Raw genomic sequence first — 13,817 nt, 5'->3', positions numbered from 1 at the left:
GTCACTAACTTTGAACTCTGACTCTTTGCAGAGTGTGGACTGCAGCACACCAGGCTTCCTTCTCCTTCATTACCTCTAAAATTTGCCTAAACTCATGTCTATAGAGTCAGTGATGCCATCCAACCATCACACCCTCTGTCATCCCCTTCTCCTGCTCTCAATCTTTCCCAGCATCAGGGTCTTTTCCAATGAGTCGGCTCTTCTACATCAGGTAGCCAGAGTATTGGAGCTTCAGCTTCAGCATCAGTCCTTTCAATGAATATTCAGGGTTGATTTCCTTTAGAATTGACTGGTTTGATCTCCCTGCAGCCCAAGGGACTCTGAAGAGTCTTCTCCAGCACCACAGTTCAAAAGTACAATTCTTTGGTATTCAGCCTTCTTTATGGTCTAACTCTCACATCCATACATGACTACCGTAAAAACCATAGCTTTGACTATCTGGACCTTTGTCAGCAAAGTGATGTCTCTGCTCTTTAATATGCTGTCTAGGTTTGTCATAGCTCTTCTTCCATATTGCTAGATGACTGGCATCAATTCTGCTACCAATGCCAGGAGGCACTCACTCAGAGTTTTCTGTCTATGACCCTGTACAGTGTGTTGGTGTGGCAGATTAAAGATGGGTGCAACTTCTTTGACACTCTTTCTATCAAGAGATGGGGTCTATTTCCTTTCCCTTTGAATTTCACCTGGGTTGTAGCACATTTGATCAATAGAATAAGGTGAAAGGGAAGTTCTGCTAGGTTTGAACCTTGTCTTTAAGTGGACCGGCAGCTTCTGCCTTGGACACTTGGGCCCCTGAGCCTCAGGTAAAAAATCCTGACTCTTCTTCTGGGAAGACCACATGGGTACATCCTGAAACTACTTAGAGAGGAGTAGGGGCTCAGTCATCCCATTCCAGCTCCAAGCTTAGAAGCAAATTCATCATAGATCGTCCAGTTCAGCCCAGCTCCCACCTGAGCACCATCAAGCGACCCAGGTCAGAGCCACATGGAGCAGAAGAACAGCCCAGTCAAGTCCTGTCCAAGTTTCTGACTCCTAAAAATCGATAAAAAATTGGTATCTGAGGCCATAAAATTTGGGGGAGTCAGTTAAACAGTGACTAACCGAAAAAGTTATAAAGGTACAAATCTTATTATCCTAGAGGTGATAAAGTTTGAAATGAGCAGTAAACAGAGCCACAGACAGAAAAAACAAACTTATGATTACCGAAGGGAAAAGGGAGGGGGATAGGCGTAAATTAAGAGTTTGAGGATCTACTGTATACCACAGGGAAGTATACTCAATATTTTGTAATAATCTATAAGGGAAGAGAACTCGACAAAGAATATATATACATATATATGTGTGTGTATATATATATATATATATATATAATATATACATATATAACTGAATCACTTTGCTATACAACGGAAACTAACACAACATTATAAATCAACTTGACTTCAATTAAAAAAAAAAAAAAAGGGCAATAAGTGTGAAAAGGGTATAAGTTGGTGAGAGGAAGCTATAAATAGCTGGAAGGTCCAAGGTCTTTGGAGGTCATCATCCCTAAACACAAGTATTCCTTGGTGGTTTCCTGTGGCCACAAGGTCATAGATACCCTTAACTAACTTATTAATTTCTTGGTGACTCATTTCTTTGCTTGTAAATTTGAGGACTTAGCTTCCTCCATGGTGGCAGATTCACTTGCTCATGCTGGCGATATCCAAATTGAAGAAGATTCCTCTTTCCTACTTTTTCCCCTTCTCATAACTCTGGGCATGATTTTAATCATAAATACAAGTGTGATTTAATCAAATAAAGATGTATTCAATTTTCCAAAAAGGCTGAGAGCTCTACTAAATATTAGTAGGTTCAAAAACATTCCCAGAGCACTGGAGCTTTATCGGAACACATTTCAATAAAGGCTCCCTTTGGCATAGATCTCTAAAAATACAGTAAGGGTCACTGCTATTTGGAAAAAAAATTTCCGTTTTCCTCTTTCCCTTCATATCAGAAGGCTTTATCCCTTTCCTATTCCGTGTGATACTGCTGTCCATCTGGAGTCATAACATGATCACACCACTATATGCTCTTTGGAGTCCGTGAACATAACAGAAGTCAGGGGTAGGAGGAAGACAGGACGGTTTTATGTTACCACCATTCATCACGGCTCTGACAGACTATTCTGTAGAGAGGGGAAGGAGAGAGTCGCCTTGCCAAACTAAACATGATTTCCACAGAAGCTCGGGTGTCTTGACTCCCCCGGGCAGGGAGAAATCAACAGACGCAGAACCCCAGATGAAACTAACTCTGAGCTTGCTCCCAGAAATGCTATCTTAGGTCTTTCCCGCCTGGGATTCTGACTCTAGAAAGAGTAACCATCTACAATATGGGACAGAATGACCCCCAACCTTGGGATATGTTTTAAATCTGTGATGCCCATGGCAAATGACCGCATCTGAATCACAAGGAGAGCTCTTGGAAACCACATCTGTCCACAGGGAAATCTTTTCCTTTCCAGGGACAATCAGAATCTCCAGGAAAGAGGCCATGGGCAGGGCTTGTAGAAGCTCCCCCAGGGCTTTTATAGGTAGGGGAGTATCTCCTACACCCACATGTGAGCACACACCCACATACTCTTCCCCTGCTTAAAATCAATGTCCTGAATAATCCTAATAAATCATCATACAACCATCTAAACACACTGAAAACCTCTTCCTAGTGATCCTATCTTTTTCCTCTAGGAAGTAGGCTGTCAGCTATGTGTTAAGTAATACAGTAATCAAAGGGCACCTAGAAATTTCAGAGGCTTTGTCCTTCTGAATAGTTGAGCTCTCCAAACAGCTAAAGATCTGTCCATTTAAGTCTTTTATTTTTCAAAAGAACCTTTAAGCAATTTTGGATATAAAACTCTCTAGCATTTTATGGCATGCATTCAAGTTATTACCTGAATATAATTTAGCCTCACCTACGTAATTCAAGGCTGTTATCATAAGTATCCATTTCTGTCCCCCGACAGAAGGGAGTTTTATACCAGGGAGCTTTACCACTGAAGGCTGCAAAGACTTCCAAATGCGCTGAAGGCAAGTGGAAAGTTGGAGAAAAACAAGCCAAAATGGGATTTCCAATGAGGCCACAGCAGGTATCAGAAGGCAGGCAGGGTGCCACAGAGACAAAGACTGGGTTAACTACAAACAGGATAAGATTTAGGAAAATTATCCATAAGAGACATCGCATTCTGTGACTTGATCTGAAGTGGCATCACTGGGGTGCACTGGCAAACACCTCAAGTCTAAAGCTTCACCTCCTCCTGTCAGAGTGTCTTCCTCCAGAGCTCCTTCCTATCCAGTGTTTCAAATTTCTTAGTCCCAGAGAGGACCAACGGCTGCCTTTCCAGTGATTCAGCTGCATGTGTGCTGTGTCTTCTGTGAAGGTGTTCAGGGATCTCTCTGACTTACTTCTGGACCTTGGCTGTGTTTCAGGAGGTTAGATTGCAGCATAGCTGAGCTCCAGATAGATAAGGAGATGTTAGGCTTCCTTATTTTCCTTAAAAGTACCTCCTTCCCAGATTCCTGTGTTCAGTGACATTGAACAAACCCAAGGTCACAGTCTCCATTCAATGGGCTTCCATCTTGACCTGTATCTTTTCCAATTGTTGTTCAGTCGCTAAGTTGTCTCTTTGAGACCTCAGGGATTATAGCTTGCCAGACTCCTCTGTCTAGGCAAGAATACTAGAGTGGGTTGCTATTACCTTCTCCAAGGGATCTTCCCAACTCAGGGATTGAACCCATGTCTTCTGCTTGGCAGGCAGATTCTTTACTGCTGAGCCACCAGGGAAGCCCCATCTTTTCCAATTTGGGGACTTTAACTGGAACAGAGCTTGCTGCTCATGTCATGGGGCAGCCAGTGCTGCAGTAACCTCTGGGAATGTACACATCCCTTGAGGACTCATTAAAGTCCTCTAAATTCCAGCCTCCAAGTACAGATCCCCTCCTGGAGATGAGATGGCCTCTGTGAGGAAGACAAACCATCAGTATTCCACTATCAGAGGTCACACCTCAGGGCAAAAAGTCAGGAGCCAAAGAATAATAGTGATTTAGCAGCTTACGTTACAGGCAACAAAACCTAACAAACCTTGCCTTCAATTAACTGAAGTCACATGTCACATAATTAAAACAGGGCCAGAGAGCACAATCCATCTATACAGGGAGGCATGTAAGAGTGTCTTAATTGAAAAAAGAAGAAAAAGGAGGACAGGGAATCATGTTTTTAATTTTCAAATCATCTTATAGTATCTCTGACTAACTTTGATCAAGCTGCTTTTTCAGAGAACTCAGTCTTTGCTTTCCCTCCAAATATCACTCCACCCTCTGGCCGGCCTAGTTTCTCTTATTTTTCTTCTATTCTGGCTGATTTTGAGGCAAAGAGGTAGGAAAGGATTTGCTACAAACAGCAAATGTGGTGAGGAGTGAGCACTTGGGAGTCAGAGTTAGACTTGTATCCCAGCCCTGCCCCCTCCTAGCTCTGTGACTCTGGCCAAGGGACTTAATTTCTCTGTGACTCAGCACCTTCTTCTGTAAAAATAAGAAAGAATGCAGGAGTAGAAAGAATATTTTAAAAGGGTGAAGGTGGTCCAAAGGCACAAACTTCCAGTTATAAGATAAGTAAATTCTAGGGATGTAATGTATGACATAGTGACCATAGCCAGCAATACTATACGGAATATTTGAAAGTTGCTACTAGAGTAAATTTTAGCAGTTCTCACCACAAAGAAAAACAGACGTATGAGTGTATGAAGCAATGGGTGTTAACTGAACTTACTGTGGTGATCATTTTGCAATATATACATATAGTAAATCCTTATATTGTACAGCTTGAACTAATACAATGTTATGTGGCTATTATATGTCAATAAATGGGGGAAAAAGATGCCTCATCATGCAAACTTCATAGCACAGCTGTAAGAACAGAGATAATATTAATAAAGGGCTTAGCAGAGGGTCTGGTACACAGAAAGGTGACTCTGTCTGATGCTTTTAGAACATGCCTTAAAATTCGAAGGTCTCCAAGGTAGGTACCTGAGGATCCATTATAATAAGAATCACTTTTCATGAACACACATGTAACTAGTATTTGAAAACTCTTAACAGCTTTAACTTCATTCTCTGAGATTTCATAACCAACATTTATTTGTATGATAATTTTTCCATTTTCCTAATAAATGCAAAGAAAAGTCTTCACCAAATGTCCAAACATTTACAATCCAGGACAATTACAGGTTTCCACCTACAGATGTCAATTCCTCTCATTCCCTCAGATATGCCCGCTTCTCAGTCATATTGTCTCACATGTTTCCTCCATAACATTAGGTTTCTTGGGTCAGTTCTTGATCTTGTTTATCTCCCTTTACATACCTTCCCTGGAGGGCAACCCTCTCCCTGAGTCTTTCCTCACCTCCTAGCACTGGGCACCATCTCTACAGTATCTTCTACAGGCCCCTTCAAAGGAGACCCTGTTTTTGCACAGGTGACTCCTTCTGTCAAGAATGACCATCCCTCATCCTGCTCTAACAGATGCTTCTTGAGGCCCCACACAAACATCAAGTCCATAGTGAAATCTTTCCAACTCTGCCCCCTACATATCGTGTTTATATGACACTATGACATATTCACTACGACCATGTCTGCCTGCCCTACTAGACTCAGGGCTTTTACAGCAGTGCTTTCATGTGCATCAGAGTCCCCTAAAGATCTTGGGTCATGCTGATGCCACATGAGTAATAAGCTGTTAAGAACATCTCTCACGTCTTAGTAACTTGGCATCATCATCATCATCACTACCATCATCACCATCATCATCACTGCCATCATCACCATCATCATCACTGCCATCATCACCACCACCATCATCATCATCATTCATCACCATCATCACCACCATTGATCACCATCATCATCATCACCATCACTCATAACCATCATCACCATCATCATCACTACTATCACCATCATCATCATCACCACCATCATCACCACCATCATCATCATCATTCATCACCATCATCACCACCATTCATCACCATCATCACCACCACCATCATCACCATCACTCATAACCATCATCACCATCATCACTACCATCACCATCATCATCACCATCATCATCATCACCATCATCATCATCACCATCATCATCATCATCATCATTCATCACCATCATCACCACCACCATCATCACCACCACCACCATCATCACCATCATTCATAACCATCATCATCACCACCATTCATCACCATCATCACCACTACCATCATCACCATCATCATTATCACCATCATTCATCACCATCATCATCACTACCATCACCATCATCATCACTGCCATCATCACCATCATCATCACTGCTATCATCACCATCATCATCATCACCACCATCATCATCACCACCATCATCATCACCATCATCATCATCACCAACACCATCATCATCACCATCATCATTCATCACCATCATCACCATCATCATTCATCACCATCATCACCACCACCATCATCACCATCATCACCACCACCATTATCATCATCATCTTTTGACACTGCTGCCCAGCACCTGTACCCAGGGAGATGAGATGCCAGGGCTGCCGGAAATAATGGAGGGCAGAGGTGAACAGAGGATGTGCATTTGGTGGCGGATGGACTGGAAAGCCTGAGTAGAATCAGAAAGGAAGAGGAGGCTGGATGAGGTTAGTGAAGAGAAAGGAGGTAGCAAAGACAGGAAGAAAAGAGAGTAAAAGGGATGGAGAGGAGACAACAGGAAGGGAAGAAAAAGAGAAAAAGATGGCCATCAGATGAGAAAAGAAAGGTAGCTGACTTCTCTCCTTGGGGCGGGATTGGTCTTGCACCATCTGATTTTCCAGGGTAGGGGGTGAATTTCAGGACTGGAGCCTTCCAGAGGATGGTCATTCCAGCCATTTACGCTCAGAGCTTCCCCCCTTCACATTAAAGGTTCTGCTTTCCTGAGCAACTCAGGAATGAGCTATCACTGTGAGAGGAATAACAAATGAGGGCCTGTCCCATGATTGTGAGTGTAGAAAATGACGTATCAGCTCAGAAAAATTTCAGTCTGTAGTAAGTCCTTTACCCTAAGACTTAAAACTCATTGTCCATTCAAATAACCCAAACAAAATTACCTGATACAGCTCGATCCGTTGTTCAGGCACTCTGGCTTTTGGGTTCTGTAAACGAAAGACTCTGAACTCGGCCTTCACCAAATTGGAAGCATTCTTCTCCATCGAGGAGACGTCAAATCGGACAATTCTAAAGTACGGTCTGTAGAAAGTGGGCGGGATGGCATCTGTAAAAAGTTAGGGCAATCATTGAAAATGATAAAAATCCATTGTTCTCTCACAAATGACCCTGCAGCATGAGACAGCCTTAAGAAATCATACGGGAAATATCTATAGAATGATTTCGTTTCCAATGGCCAATTTAATATCATTAACAATTGAACTAGGAAAAAAAAAATAAGCTTGTGCATTTGGTTAGAGGAGTAGCCGATTAAAAGGGATTAACAAACCACTTCCAATTCTATTTGAGGGCACGAAGTTAACCCTCTTCTTTGAAAGTTGACGGAGTGGTGGAAAATCCTAAATGGTTATGAACTGGAACAAGTTCATGACAGTTGATGCCTGGAGAAAGCTGTCAGGCTTGCATACACTTTAATCAAATGTGCCAAGAAAATAGCTCCTAATGGCAAGCAGTTTGCCCATGTATTTTTTCCCTTGAAATTTTGGCACCCAAACACTCTACTCTCTCCAGGTTCATGGACTGCATCTTTTCTGGCTTCTATAATTTGGTCTTTGACACACATAGGACCAAATACACCCTCTAGTGAAGTTAGGGTAAGGACTGTTGAATGAAAATACACCCATGGTGGTGATACCAGGCCCAGTCTTAAAATTCTTTATTCGGCATAAAGGTTCACTGGTGGGAGGGAACCCTAGCGAATGAAGAGAAAGAATCAACCTCAATGCCTTCTGTTCTGAGCCATGAAAAACACAGATTTGCAGACAGCCCACAACAATTTCAAGTTCATGGGCTGCTAGAATTTTGCTGTTATTTTGAGGTAACCTGTCTTTGCCTTTGGATATATAACTCAGGGTTAAAACAAAACCAAACCAAGTCTGAATTCTATCCCCATACTTCCTATACAACACCCATTTATTAAGTATCTACACTGGGCAGGCTAGCTGTTACAGGTATGTTTCTATAGTATAGGTAGAATAGGTATATTCCTACAATACTCTTTGAAAATCTCCTGCAAACTTACTTTCATTATTCTGGAATGTAGCATCCAACTCTGATGGTTCGATGTTGTTCTACCGCTCCTCAATTATGTCACGTCGTTACAACGTAATCATTCTCAGTTTTTATTGCCCCTTACAAATGTTTTCTTTTTTTTGGCGGGGGCGGGGTGGGGGGGAGCTTCCCTGGTGGCCCAGATGGTAAAGAATCTGCCTGCAATGGGGGAGACCCGGGTTCAATCCCTGGATCGGGAAGATCCCCTGGAGGAGGAAATGGCTACCCATTCCAGTATTCTTGCCTGGAGAATTCCATGGATAGAGGAGCCTGGAGGGCTACAGTCTACTTACAAATGTTTTTTATTATTTTGCTATTATGCTTGCTTATTTTGTTCTCCCAATGAAATTTTAAGAATCCTGAGGACTGACAGTATTTTTCATATATTTTTCTGCACCTACTAGAACGGAAGTCTGCACACATGAAGTTCAGCAAATATCCACTGTTTGCATAGTCGGTCATCAACAGTTTTGAAAGACTTAAGCATCTGGTTATTGGCAAGACTAGCTTCTTATTAAATAAATGTACCATCTTGCTGATCTTAAAATAGAAATAAATACCTTTCATGATTTCCTGGGAAATCCTTGCTCTGGGATGATTACACTGAAAAACCGAATGCTAGGAACACACCAGCATTTCATCATCTGAAGAGCTCTGCACTTTTTCCCCTCACAGAGGCTTTTCTCCATCCTTTCCCCATGTCCCATGACTCTCAAAAAGCAGCTCATGGGGAAGTGATACATTTAAAACCATGCTCTGCTTGATGACTGCTTCACAAAGGACTGTGTGGACTGAAACTTTGTAGATCCAAAGTCTCAGAAACAATCAAACAAACCTCATCTAAACCATTCAAGTTTCAGAGAAAAGAATGCATTTGCATAGACACAGGGCTGATGCACTGCATCACTACTCTGAAACATTTGCTGGACAGTTTCAGGAAGACAAACATTCACCCAGGCAGAAAGGTCATGGGAGCCCCCAGCACAACAGTTTGAAAAGATAGCTGTGCCGACATTACTTGTCCATGCCCCGTGTAAGATCATTTGTGAGTGAGATACTGAGATGAACCAAAATGTCATTCAGTTACCAGTGAGGGATCCTTCCTAGAATCTGCAGTGATGTTGGCCACAGCCCCCAAATCCAAATTTGCTATAGTTTGGATTTACATTGCTGTAGCATCTGCCTTTGGCAAAAAAGCAATGCCTACTGACATTTTTGGTTGTTTTAAGATTGAAATGTGAAGTGCAGCAGATAGTACCATTAAAAATCCAACCACCTGTGTAAAAAAAAAAAAATGAAGAAATCAACCTTTCTGCTGGAACATGACCAGCCCAGGATGGGACCGGCCCAGAACAGGCTGGTCCCATCCTGACAGCTCAGCTGAAAATAGGCTGGGAATCCAGGCAGAGAGGCCTGGAAGGATGGCTTCACACACTCTCCAGGTTGGCCAGAACCTTCCGCGGGCCTAGTTTCTCCATTTATCTTCTCATGGCCTCCCCATCAGAGAGCAGAAGCTTCAAACATGCTTGGAAAGAGCATCCTGAAAGGGCAAGGCTGCTTCAGTGGGTTTCCTGTCATTAGAAAGAGTAAACAATCTTGCTGGTTTCCCCCTTCCTTTCAGTGGAAACCACCCCCCCCCACCCCGGGGGCCTACGCTACTTCCACAGACATGCAGCGTTCACACCCGGCCGCCCCAATCTTATCCTTCCATCAAGTTTGTAAATAAGCGCTCTTGAGATTTATTTTTATTCTCTTTTGTGTTTATTAAACTTTGAACATTTTTTTTTCCCTTTCTGGTCATCTGCCCGTACACACACTTGCTTTTTACGGCCGCTTCAGACAAGGAGGTCAATTTTGTTTCTCCTTTTTCTAAGCAAATCATCCAATGGTCCGGTCCTAGGCTTTCGAGCTTTGAAGGGGTGTTTGCAAATATTTATGGGCGTCGCTGGAGAGTTAAGTACGTTGTTCTCTTCTATAAGCTGGCAGTCAGCCCTCCTCCCCTCTGGCCATGATAACCGTGTTAGCTATTTTGACTGCCTGATAATACAAATCCACATATCTGGTGCTCGTTTTATAAGTCGAAGCTGTTCACGGAGGAGGTGAAATGACAGTTGGGCACCCCTTCCCTCCCCGCCAGTGCCTGGGCTTTGGACCCATGACTCTGCGAAGGGACCAAGCCAGCAGGACACAGCAGCCTTTCCCAAACCCCTGCTGCAGCATCCAAGAGCAGGAGCTCATTGGATAAAGACTGGTAACTTCAAGAACTGACTACCACTTCTAAGGGTCGGTCCCAGCTGTCCCCAGCTGTCCTCTGCTATGGGTGACCAGCCCATAGCCTGGCTAAGGTACTTGAGCAACTTCCCAAATACGTCTGCACTGGAGGAAAAACTAAAAGTCACAGCGAATTGCTTAGACCCAGCTCATGATCCTGACCTTACCTCATAGAAGCTCTCAGAGGCAATGTACAGAGAGCTGAACATAGCTCCTCTATACCTAGCCTGGTGCTGGGGCTCCTTTCCCATGCTCGTATTTAATGGCTTGATCCACCCATCTGGCCTGGGAGGGATGCAGCTTTTTTCTCCACCTTCTGCAAGGACTTGTGTCCCCCTTTGGAATGGGAGCTCTCTCTAAAGGCCTCTGGTATTTCAACTCAGCTTCTACCCCATTGCGAGGTATTCAGTGACTGGGTTTGACCTTTGCCAACTTGCCCTCGCATATCCTAGTTGGCACTCTCCTCTAGATGTCTGACCCACTTTTTTTTGGTTCTGTCAAATGCACTTTCTGCCAGCTCTGTGGATTTCAGACCACCAAACTGGTTCTGCTCCCCTACCGTACCTCCCCTCCCTCCTCACCCCTCGCCATCCCATGCACCTTCCTGTCTTTAAAAGGCTTGCACATAGGAGATTCCAGAATGTCACCCAATGAATGGTGTTCCCCTCACCTCAAATCCCTGCTAAATCCCGCTTAGGGGAATAGACAGAGGAGAAAAAAAAGGAGGAAGTCTAACTACTGATTCCTAAAGTCTAGCACCTTAGAAATAAAGCACACAATAAATGTAACGAGTTTGAATAAACCCCAAACCATCCCTGCTCTCCCCACCCTCCAGCCCTTGGAAGAACTGTCTTCCACGAAATCAGTCCCTGGTGCCAAAAAGGCTGGGGACCACTGGTGTACAGAATGCCCAGTGGTAGCGTCTGATCACAAGCTACTTTCATGCATTCTAGGTTGACTTGTCATCGGTTCCAAATAACTAATCAACTCATTGTAAATTGTCTCCTCCCCATGTTAGCACTCCGTGGTCAGCAATCTTCACTTAAGAGTCCTTCGGTTTCCCGTGACCCAGGGATGGCTTCATGGGCATGTGGTCATGGCAGTTGTACCAGTTCCCAAGCTCAGAAAAGGCTTACAGTGGAATCTGATAGTCTGTGGTTGCCATCTTGAACCCCTGATCATTTCACCTTTGAATTCAGGCTTCGAATGTGACATCTACTGGGACAACGGGGCTGGAGTAGGGCCATGGAGCCTTACTCCTGAGCTCTGCCACCCTTCCATACTCCTAGCGTCCCAAGAATTGGTGCTGGGCCCGCTGTCCCCTGCCCCTCAGAAAGCCGATGTCAGGCACCCATACCCGAAGCATCTCAGATAGGGCATGGGGGCAGCTGTGTCACCCAAGGCTGGCAATGCAACAGCACAATCAGACACAACTCAGTAGCAGCAGGGACCGAGTCCTGCCACAGTCCCATATAATTACAGGATCTGTATGCAGGGGGTCCTTTAAGGCCACCTGAATTTTAACCCCAAATCAAAAAAGTCTTATCTATGTGGCAACAAAGACAGCATTTAGCTTTTCAGAACCTATTTCTTCATCTATATAACAAGGTAAATAATCCCCTATTTCATATGTACTGACTCAGGTTGTCAGGATCACACAAATGAGCAGAAGGAACATTCGAGAACTGGGTTTAGAACAAATTTCCTCTCAAAAAAGGTCCCTTCCTATCCCCTTTTCCATCCTGCAACAAAGGGGCTAAGTGATCCTTGGACCTTCCTTAAATGTCCCACAGAGAGAGAAAACTTACCACCTAACTGAATTAGAGGAGAAGGAGAAAAGTGTCCTGGGGCAGTTTATCAAGGACTCTGGGTTTTCAGTTCCTGCCCACTGCAGAGAGGAATGACAGTCACCACTATACTCACAGGCTCCCCACCACCAGACTTTAATATTTACCTGTAGTGCTCAACCCTGACCATCAGAAAGGATGACAAGAGAATTCTATCCTCCCACCAAACACCCTCTGCATCAAACAACTCCACCTCCCGTTACGATGCTCAGATTAGAACTGTTTAACAAATAAGGTAGTGAAAAACACAAACCAAAGAAAGGTCTTACAATGTCACCAATATGTGAGGAGCTCTGGCAGAAAGAGGAGATTTGGAGCCTGAAAGAAATACCTAAGGACATCCAGAGTTCAGCCTTTAGGGGGGAAATGCTTCAATCATCTCTATCTGTTGTCTATTCCCCATTGAGCTGCTTACACCACAGAACTAGTGGGAGAAAAGTGTGTGACAGACATTGGAATTGTGGGTCAAGTATCCCTGAGTATTTGTTGCATTTATTAAAGCAGTGGTTCTGGAAGTGTGGTATTGGACCAGAGCATCTGCCTCACCTGGAAACCTGGGATAAGTGCAAATTATCCAAGAAAGCCTGATGCACCATCAAAGTTTAAGAACCACTGTGCTAAAAGGTACTAGCTGGAGAGGCCAGTGCTATTTAACAAAGCAAGCAGATTAGCAGAGGCAAAGAAGAAGAAAGAGACCTTAATTTCTACAAACTGCTCTCTTGAAGCTGGCACTCACAGAACCCCCAAGGGAAACTGGCACTGGTCTCAATGTCCGTGGGGGATTTCTAGGATAAGTCAGAGGGCAGTAGTTCACACTGAAAGGTAAAAGACAGGCATCATACTCAGTCGCTTCAGCCATGTCTGACTCTTTGCGACCCCATGGACTGTATAGCCTGCCAGGCTCCTCTGTCCATGGGATTTTCCAGGCAAGAACACTGGAGTGGATTGCCATTTCCTTCTCCAGGGGATCTTCCTGACACAGGGATTGAGCTCACATCTTTTATGTCTCCTGCACTGGCAGGCAGGTTCTTTACCACTAGTGCCACCCGTGAAATTAAAAGACACTTGCTCTTTGGAAGAAAGTTACAACAAACCTAGATAGCATATTAAAAAACAAGACATCACTTTGCTGACAAAAGTCCCTATAGTCAAAACTATGGTTTTTCCAGTAGTCATGTATGGATATGAGAGTTGGACCATAAAGAAGGCTGAGAGCCAAAGAATTGATGCTGTGGTGTTGGAGAAGACTTAGACTGGGGCCTCTATCCCAGGTAAAGGAAATCAACCCTGAATATTCACTGGAAGGACTGATACTGAAGCTGAAGCTCCAGTAATTTGGCCACCTGACGAGAAGAG

General features: G+C 43.8%; 1 protein-coding gene across 5 annotated transcripts in view; it reads right to left on the bottom strand.

Moving 5' to 3' along the window:
• Positions 1-13,817, bottom strand: part of TGFB2 (transforming growth factor beta 2) — a 94,594-nt gene that overhangs the window by 29,880 nt on the left and 50,897 nt on the right. For all 5 annotated transcript variants that reach the window (XM_027564456.1, XM_027564459.1, XM_027564460.1 and 2 more), the window contains one exon: positions 7,176-7,339. In XM_027564456.1, the coding sequence (XP_027420257.1) occupies positions 7,176-7,339 (164 nt within the window). The remainder of the gene's footprint in view (positions 1-7,175; positions 7,340-13,817) is intronic.

Source organism: Bos indicus x Bos taurus, chromosome 16 (genome assembly GCF_003369695.1).
Source record: "Bos indicus x Bos taurus breed Angus x Brahman F1 hybrid chromosome 16, Bos_hybrid_MaternalHap_v2.0, whole genome shotgun sequence".
NCBI classification, from domain to species: Eukaryota; Metazoa; Chordata; class Mammalia; order Artiodactyla; family Bovidae; genus Bos; species Bos indicus x Bos taurus.
The sequence above is the reverse complement of the archived record's forward strand: the minus strand, read 5'-3'. Positions and strand labels throughout refer to the sequence as shown.